We start from the raw sequence: 10094 nt of genomic DNA on the forward strand, positions 1-10094 counted from the left end.
ATAGTTATATTTATCGTTGTTCTGTTTTGTCACCGAACCGAAAATTTGTAGGGCTCCACTGCTCAGGATGTTTTTTTTTATTATAAATTTTCATTCTAAAATTCAATGAAAATATTATTTTTGACACACTACACTGGAATTATTTGAAATATGGCAACACTGCAGTAATAAATAACCTCATTTTGACAGAAGAGGGAGGTACAGTTCTACAAACTTATCTAAAGAACGATCAAAAATGGAACTATAAACTATCATATGGAGGCCATTTTGAAAACATCAGATTCTGTTGAGTTGCGAGTCTTGATTGGGTAGTTTTCGACAGTGGCTCCCCCATCCGTTTTTTAGATAAGTTTCTGTAATGAAAGTCGGTTTGCTGTCGGACATTTTTCAATAAATGTAAGAATTAATAATGAAAAGAACGCAAAATACACCTTATTTCAAAACTACTTATATTTTTAATTTTGTAACATCTGTATACAAATACTTTATATAGATTAATTTGTTTACTCAGAGTGAATGGATGCATTTATTACTAATTCAATAAGTTTACAATGTTTATAAGTAGATGAAGGTGACCCTGGGTATCACTTGACTGATTTTCGTAATTTTAGAGTTAATTATAAAAATCAACAGACTTCAAAAGTGCAAATAAAACTTCATTCTTTTTTCAAAGTAGGATTACCGAAAGCATGCACGTCGATATCGAACATTAATGTCACTCCACAACTGGTTTGTTTGTAAATAATATCATCTAAAGACAAATAAACAGGGTTTTGTTGTTTTTATATAACAGACTTTCGGCCCCCTCACTCGCAATTAGTTCGATATATCGAGGTTCTACTGTACTAGAGGTAATGAATCAGTGCATTGGAAATTCGTTACACGATAGAACATTTTACACCCATGAAGGCTGGGAATCCATGGGACTTAAAGGACTCCTAGTGAACTGATGGAAGAAAGGTAAACAAATAAATAAAACACCATTTTGTGTAGTAGCTACTGGTACCTTTATTAAATTTGTAAGGGAGATTGCACATTTATGAATCAATAGGGCACATCAGAACATTGTACTTTTTACCCTAGAATAAAATAATTTTTGAATTACTTAATTTAGTAAATTAACTCTTTGGTTAACTAGGAATAGTATTTCAACCCGTTTAAAATATTGATGCATTGAATTATATTATATAATTGAGTTTTTTTTACTTTCATTCTACATTCATTCATTCTGTTATAATACACACATGTGGAATATAGGTAAATTATACAGCGGATAATTTAAACGAATATTTCTTATTGACGTTCAAGAAAAAAATACATGCATATCCCAGTCACCAAAGAGCTAATTATAAAAAGAATGTTATATGTTAGGTGAATATAAAATAATATCTAGCAACACTGTTCGAATTTTTTTTAAAATAGACTGCTTATCCATAAGACTTCAAACATACACTATTAATAATTGAAAAAGTACCATCGCAGTTCAAAAATTATAACCGAAAACCTACGTGCGAGACAATCATTATATTACTGAAAATACCAATTTAAAAAAGGGGGTGTCATTTAAAATGGCAATTTTAAAAAAATATAACATAATTCATATTATATCATGAATTTTCATGTAAATATAGATGCACAGTTAAATTCCATGAACTTTTTAATTTTTTTATTACCTTAAATTGATGTTTACTTTTAATGTAAACCAAACAATTCTAAAATCCCATGTCTGAATTATTAAAATATTGCAATTTATTTTAAACACAAACATTGTGGCGAGCCTGTTTGAAGTGACCGTTTCTAATGCAAAAATATAATATCTTGATATGCATTTAATTTGTAAGTCAAAAGAAAATGCCGTTTAACATTTAAAATACCAACACACATTTTGTCATATTCGAAGCCGGAAATAATGACCACTCTTCCTTACTAAGCACAGAATTGATATAATATAAGAAAATATAATACATGTTATGTATTGTTATTACATGTATTATATTTCAGTTAACATGTAAATAATATACAACTGATATTATTGATATATGATACATAACCACATTTACAAATATTCTAGGCTTGGTTATTGTGTTCATTCGATCGTCCAGTTCATTAGTCAGACAACTCCAAAAAAATGAAATTTGAGTTAAATATGCAGTTTTGTGTAAAATTTTACACTCTACCTGGTTCAGTACTCAGATATCTCCAAAATGCTACAAAAAAAAAAAAAATGCTCATAAACTTCTAAAGAATTAAACGAAATGTTGATATTGTTTGGTTCATTAAGGCCATGCATTAGTTGAGGCACGGTCTAAAAAGATCGTTGCTAGGCGATGTGCGGATTGCGGGTCGCGGGTGAAAATGACGCCTGTCAAACGAAATATTATTTCTCATATAAATCCAACATACGTCCATTTTATGTTCTGTTTATTATTCTATTAGTATCAATAATAATATATTCATTGACATGTTTGCTTTTTAAAGTAAATGGGTAAAGTTTTTAGTCATCTTTACACGATTTTAGAATTAATTGGCCCGTCGCCATCACGCAGCAAAGTGACGTGCGTCCGACTCCACGTTTTCTCAATGAATGCGAAGCAAGTACAAATTTTCGTCGCGCGTACAGTTGAACATTATTTGGCGTTTCACTGATGCGTCACCTTAAAAGAATATTTCTAAATGTCTCTAAAAGTACCTAATCTTTAAACACCTGTTGATAAATATATATAAAATTCGGGCATAAACCAATATTTGATTTTTTGGTGACCATTAGAATATTGCTTTTGCTATTATCTCAAAACTAGTTATTTGGAGTTGTCTGACTATTGAACTGGACAATCGATTATTATGATCAGCTCTGTGCTTAATAACCTAAAAATATAGTCTATTCCCAAGAGAAAATTAGACAATAATTCACTAAAAAAGCAAACAAAATATCCTCTATCGTCAATTTTTATTTATAAACATTTATATTAAATCTAAATTTTAAAACAGTGAATTTTATCTCTACTCCAAAATAATCATGTTTCACGAATACACTTAATATAATATGTTATGAAGTTCCTTAACTCTATAAAAATCAATATGGCATACCATATTTTTGTAATAAAAAAAAGAAGAAAAATATATATGAGATTTATACTTGAGTTCAAGTAGAAAGTTAATAAAAAAAAACATTTTTAATTATTAGTTACTTAGGTAGTTTTAAACTAACTCCCAGAAAATTTTACATTACGTTTTGAACACGAAGTCACTCATTTCGACACCCATTAATGTTTATTCAGCATCATCGTACCGGACTCTGTAAAAAATAAAAAGAGTCACATCAAATTACAACTATTACAATTGAAAAAAAATCTGTTTAGGTTTATTAGAATTTTTATGTACAAATGCAATGTTAGTAGAATTACTCCGGCAAACAAATCCTACTATAGTCCGACAAGAAATTAGCAAAAACAAGTCGCTGTAGTCGCATATAGAAAATTTCGCAGTGATGTACCTGTTATGGGGGCAACGCGCGCACGACAGGTGTCTTTCAATAATGTATTGGCTCTCTTTTTAGATGCGACTCCTTTTCTTCTTCGCAATAAACCAAAAGTTTACTAATAATAATTCTAACATTACTCCTGCTCGTTTTAGATATATTTTTATTATAAAAAGTGAAAACTCGTTTCTAAAAAAAGTATGATTAGCTGCACTGCAAGGGATTGTTGGATTATAATAATTTACTGATGGGGTGACTCTGTTGGACAGGCAGACATGAGATATAAACTATAATAGATAGGAAGTGGAAAGGAGACAACATTCCTTAGGCTCAGTGCTCGAAATGGACCGGAACGCAGCGCCTGTTCATGAAATCCCCAAGACCATCGCTCTGTTATCGCATTACTATGTTTGTTAATATATAATTTGATGTCATTACCTTTGTTTATTGTTCGAACGCTTACTGAGTCGACGGCCTGAATCTTTACTGGATAGAGTGAAACGCTTTGTCGAAACGGGCGCCACTCGAAGTTCTTTGGGTCCCCCGGAGATCTTTTTGGCATTCACCTGAAAAGCAAAAATAACTATCAACTTATTGACTGGTATTTATGGCATATTTTACAAGTGTTGGTTAACAGAGGGGTCGGCAACTGTTGGTCCACGGGCATTTTTTGAAGTCCAAAATAGGTTGGTCATACTAACGTCAACACCTTTCCATAATAAGTTCTCTAATGGTGGCAAATTGGCAAAACACTAAAAAGGATGTTGATTCGTAATATTATTGGTGATTGAACTGAATTGAATTTTAAACTAGATAAACCAGCGAAATACAAATGCGACATAACAAACCAACTACAGATGAAAATTTGCAAACAAGTATTTTCTGCCATGAGTTTTCTTAGAAAGTAAATTTTCTTATAGACTTAACTGATAAACATCTTGCATGCTTATATTCGAATTTGCATCATAAGATGATATATAATTTGCCAATTAATAAGGGAAAAAAGCAACATTTAGCATGAAGACAGACAGTGATGCAACTGAACTGTCTTCTACCACAGCTTCTATTCGCCAAATAAATATTGTTCGGTTAGTGAGATCAGGATGGATAGCTAGAAAATAAGTAAAGATTTAAATCATGCCGGCAAACCTTGTCCATAAACTTTTTAATCAGATCTGGGCAGCTCAAGTTCTCCTCCGGTTCCCATGAGTCGTGTCGGGATGCCCATCCTTTCCAATGGATGAGGAACTCGCGTTTGCCAGTCTTTTTGTGATGAACTTCTATAATTTTTTCAACCTGTAATATAAAGCAACATTATAGTATGATTGAAAAACCGCAATAAACCACTGTTGGTAAAAAAAGGAAAATATCAAGTTTGCTTGCTGAGTATATAATATATAGTGAAGCAAAAGCACCAGCCTTCAACCCGGGGGATCCAGGTTCGATTCCGGTGATGTCACAATGTATTTATGTGTTTTTCTCAAAGCCCGAGTGTTTGTGTTTGTTTCACTTCTATTACTAACTACATTACTGTTTCTTCACTAATGCGTTTGATAGAACAAAGTAATATGATATTATAACGGATTTATAACAGAAATGGTTGTTAACCATTCGCATCGGACCCTTGCACAGGATCAAATACACATTGAAAAACAACATGAATATTTTGTCCAGGTGTAAGATTGATCTGCAACCAACCATTCACATCGGACCCTTGCACAGGATCAAACACACATTGAAAAACAACATGAATATTTTGTCCAGGTGTAAGATTGATCTGCAACCAACTATTCACATCGGATCCTTGCACAGGATCAAACACACATTGAAAAACAACATGAATATTTTGTCCAGTTGTAAGATTGATCTGCAACCTTTGGTTCATTAAATCGCCGCTCTAGTATCTCGGTTACAGTGGGTGCATAACAATCCGACCAATGTTGGGTTTATATTATATTACAATAGAGGAGTTGAATATAAAAAGGATTAAAGTGCAATTTGTAGGGATACAAATTTATTGATAAGCCAAGTTAATTGCTGGTGCTATTAAATATTAACTTGCGGTACAATATCCGGCCTGATTAGGACTATCATCTCAAAAAAAATAATTCTAACTTCGTATTCTTCATTTTCATCATCATTGTCGTCGTAGTCATCTTTGAGAATTTTTCTTGGGGACTTGGCTTTCTTTTTGTCGGGGGATTTGGATTTGGAGCCGGATTTTCTTTTCGAAGGCCTTCCTCTGCCTGCTCCATTTGCCTGAAAGACCAAATACAAATTTGCAATAGTCAATAATAAGGAATCCCAAAGATCAAACTCTTGATGTTACATTTGGCCATGGTTTTACATGGTTGACTGATAACAAAATAGAAATAGAGGGGGGCAATTATTCTGTTGAATGAAATTGGTTCATTTATTGATATATTCCACTTAATGCGCAATAAAAATTATATGTGTATTCAGGCAGTTAATTATCCTGGGAAATTTACTGTCAGGTGTGATGTTTTTTTTTTTTAACTCAGCCGCTCATGACCGCAAGTTGTCAACGGTTCTGCAACATATTTTTTAACACGTCATACTTGATTCCAATTGGATAAAATAAGTTCAATTGAAGATTCTAATCGGACACATTTGGAATCAAGTAAGACGCAGTGATGTTACCAATTATTATTGTAGACAACCGCCTTGTATACGGAATTGCCGAGTGATATCCTTGTTATTTTGTATCAGATAAGATAATAATGGAAACGTGATAACTAGTTAGAATAGCTCTGCAGATGTCTGTTGTTATAGAATTTTCTTAAATTATCCTTTTACATGCATTATACCTTCAATTTTATTAAAAAATACCATTATACATAATATAGTGAAATATATTCAGCAAACATTCTATTGGGCTTTACAATTGACTCATAATTTAGGCGGAATTGTATCATTTTATGTATTGTAGATAATAATGGTATTTTATGGTGATTTAAGAAGGTCCATCTTCTAAGGATTTTTGTATGCCATAGTCCTACAAATAGTGAAATCAATTGTAGCTTATTAGTGGTACAGTATCCAGTACCGTTTGTGGATGGTTATTCAAACTTCAATCAAATAACAAACCTGTTGTGACCCTTTGAATTTGGCGACGAGCTCTGGGCAAGCAACAGTGTCTTCCGGTTCCCAGGTGTCACTTTCGGGCTGATACCCCTTCCATCTGATGAGGAAGTGCAGCTTTCCTTTGATCTTCTTTGAGGCTAAGATCTCCTCCACCTAACGGAGCAATCAAATATACATTAATCAGTAAAATATGAGAATGTTTGCCAGTGTGAGAATTATTAATACTAATAACCAATTATTCATAGCACAGTTGCATCGTACGGATTGTCTATTTTGGGATCAAGAAAAACGGAGTCAATTTTATTTTTGTTTTGGAATTTAAAATGCCATAATGGCTGGGCAGCAACATGTCGGCTTGTAATATCATGGGTCTCAAGTCTGAGAAATTCACATGTTGTGTATATGGACCTAATAGGTTGAGTAAGTGGCTAAAACATATATTTCTCGTTTTTTTATATAACCTCCACTCTGTGGATATGATACTTTTAGGATGGAACATGGTGAAGTCATGTGATTACCAAAAAGTGGACGATGAAATCAAACAAAATTTTAAAACTAAAAAAAACGATCATCCAGAAGAACAAAGATATGGTTGTACAAAATTCTTGTGAGACAATCGCTGAGACAGTGACCCTGTGCTAGAGCATGTTGGAGCGAAGGTTATTTGCGACTAGCTGGATATTATGAAATTTTTAAAAAATCCAAAAATCCACCGGGTGGTTGGGATGCATAAAAAGGATCAATAATTATTATTTAACCTTTCTAGGACTCTTAACGTCGACAAAGCCGGGGGACGGACAGACAGAGTAGCGGACTTTCACTCTCGTTGTCCAATCTAGGGCAAGGGAGGAGACGGCCGGGACCCACACCAGGCTTTGGCGCTATTGGTAATAATAACCTAAAATACATGCCTTATGTATGTTTCAAACACAGAACAGATTAATAAATAGAAATGTAAAAGATACCGCCATGGACCAATATTTTATGACGGTCAGGCCGTAAAACCCAAGTATAACAAAGCGTGCCGATAACACTCAATATTGGATGGATGTTACATTTACAGAGCAAACTTTAATGCATATTATTATCATACAGACGTAACTATTGAAAATAACATTCTTTAACACGTGTTTAAGTTTATCCTATATTTTTCCACGCTCGAGATCGCTAGACTGTTCTATCACACCCAGTAGGGTAAGCCAGTACCCATTAATTTTATGTTCCCTGGCTTCAAAGTTTTTGTATTATACTATCATAGAGTGGCGAGGGACAAAGTTTAGTGTGCAATATGATAATATCACTAATCTTTTATCATCGCAAGTAATACTCAAATTTTATAGTAATGTAAAATCTCATTGACTGAAAACTGCCAAATACCAATAGGCTGATAAATTAACTGCCCTGACTGCCATACAAACTGTCAGAATTTGTGTACACTTCAAACCAATGCCAAGTTAGCTAAAAGCCTATCCATTAATAATATAGTATATCAATTGTTTATAGGTACATTGTTTTACGATAGGGTGTCCATACATCCCGTTTTTTCAACCAGGAATCAGTCTCATTTCTATAATTTACAGAAGACAGACAACTAAATGTCCCCTGCAGTGATATTTTAGTTGGTGCCCAGTTAGGTATTATGATCAATTTTGGTTGTTTGATTAATGCCTATAAGGAGACATTTTTAATTCAATTTAAGGTTAGATGTGTTAAGAGTTTTTGACATTTACAATATATTTTGGTAGTTATATAAGATAATCGGAGGCAACCATTGGTATCTAGCAGTGTGCAGCTGATATTGAAGTTTAATTTCGCTATTGTGCAAATAAATTTGTGAAATAACCAATCTACAATGGTTAATGTATGATTTTAGTACAGTGGTGATCACGAAAAAACTCACTCACCTTTGCTTTGCTTTTAATCAATTTCATAGATAAAAATGCTTGTTCACATCTGTATGTCGATGCAAAGCGACATATATAACTTTTTGCAAATTTTCTTAGCTCTGGGAAATGTTCATAGGGTAATGAACGCCAGAAACTATATGTCAGAAGCATTTTTATCTGGAAAAAACTCGTCAAATTTCATTTTCAATAATATATTTGTTTTTATATCAATCAGTTCCATTTGTATGTTACTAGGCATCTGCATTACATTTTATTCACTAAGTGAAAAAGGGTTTATAAATACGAGGATGCAGTTTTCTTCTTTATCAAAATCATGAAAACGACATTCAAATGACCCTTGCAATATGTTGAAGATGGATTCAGTTATGACGCCAACTTCACGAATAAGCAGGCGCAAAGATGCAAAGCGCCACTTGTAATCATCCAATGCGCCACGGTTTGGCCACCACTGTATTACACATTCTATAATTATTAAAATATACCCTTTTTCATTGAGTTTGATTGGATTCTTGTGAGATAAAATAGAAATACATTAAAACAAAATTATTATGTATTATTTTTCTTTTATCCAATCCTTTTTGGTATTTTGATCACGACAATCTTTTCCATAATTTAAACTGAGTTTTAAACAAATTTCTAAAAAATTGCTTTTGTAAAAAAAAAAAAACCGCCATTTCTTTTACCTTTGTCAATCGCCATAGATTCCGTTTTTTCAAATATGGACACCCTAGTTTCACTATTGAAATTTCTTATAATTTCAATATGGGTACTATTTAATAAACATGGTATAAAATAAACACACTTAAGTTATTTGACGAATAACTACGCTGAGTAATGTTAGAACGTTTATTAGATGACGTGAAGTAAACAGCATTGACAATATCAAGTATTATCGCGGTAAAACAAACACCGTGTGTTGCTACGAAATGTTGTTGATGAAACTCATGCCATCGTACGTACCTCATATTCTTCCTCTGCGGCCTTCTTGGCAGCCTTCGCCCTGGCTTCTCGTTTCTTGGGTGGATCCTTCGGTGGCGGGGTTGGAGGCTTGGCGTCAGAATCCTTGGACGAATCGTTCAGATCACCATTGTCGCTTGGCAGAATTTCACCGTTGGCATCCGCGGGCGAATCGCTTTTGCGGTCGTCGTCATTGTTCAACGAATCGTTTTCGTCGCCGGACTCGTTGGTCTTATTTTTCTGTTTGGTCTTCCTCATTTTTGACGTCGGTGAAAATGTTTTGCCGCTCAAACCAATGAAAATAAACACAGTAGAAATAACTACACCACTAAAGTACTCAGTAGTTCACTAGCACATCAGTAGAGCGAGGGGACGCGCTACTCCAGAATACCAACAAAACAAATCATAAATAATATTTTAACAATATTACTTATTGTCTATGATTGATTTTTGAGACAATAATTAAAAATAAAAAATATATCAAAAGGAGATTGACTGGGTTATATTTTTTTTTGCTAAAACAGTAATTAATTTATCAGGTAAAATTATAATTTATCAATTGTTATTTACCTACAGTATAATATTATACAACATGTACCTGCCTACCTAAATACCTTCCTATATAAATTTCAATAACTCATTAGATT

General features: G+C 33.3%; 1 protein-coding gene across 3 annotated transcripts; it reads right to left on the reverse strand.

The window, feature by feature from the left end:
• Positions 1-983: 983 nt before the first annotated feature.
• Positions 984-9805, reverse strand: LOC147063344 (chromobox protein homolog 5-like). 3 transcript variants are annotated; one of them, XR_015072056.1, is made up of 7 exons: positions 9451-9805; positions 6587-6736; positions 5594-5737; positions 4628-4774; positions 3917-4044; positions 2831-3295; positions 984-2118 (listed from the first exon to the last, which is right to left on the reverse strand). XR_015072056.1 is itself a non-coding variant. In XM_085959397.1 (7 exons), exons 1-6 carry the CDS (start codon positions 9703-9705, stop codon positions 3271-3273), a joined length of 849 nt encoding a protein of 282 aa, XP_085815523.1. In that variant the 5' UTR covers positions 9706-9805; the 3' UTR covers positions 984-1079; positions 3230-3270. The 3 variants fall into 3 exon arrangements, 2 of the variants coding, with proteins under 2 accessions (XP_085815523.1, XP_085815522.1); XM_085959397.1 differs by having other exon boundaries at positions 984-1079; positions 3230-3295; XM_085959396.1 differs by having other exon boundaries at positions 984-3295.
• Between the last annotated feature and the right edge of the window lie 289 nt (positions 9806-10094).

This window comes from Rhyacophila brunnea, unplaced genomic scaffold (assembly GCF_057557595.1).
Source record: "Rhyacophila brunnea isolate RB1 unplaced genomic scaffold, BYU_Rbru_1.0 scaffold_9, whole genome shotgun sequence".
NCBI lineage: Eukaryota > Metazoa > Arthropoda > Insecta > Trichoptera > Rhyacophilidae > Rhyacophila > Rhyacophila brunnea.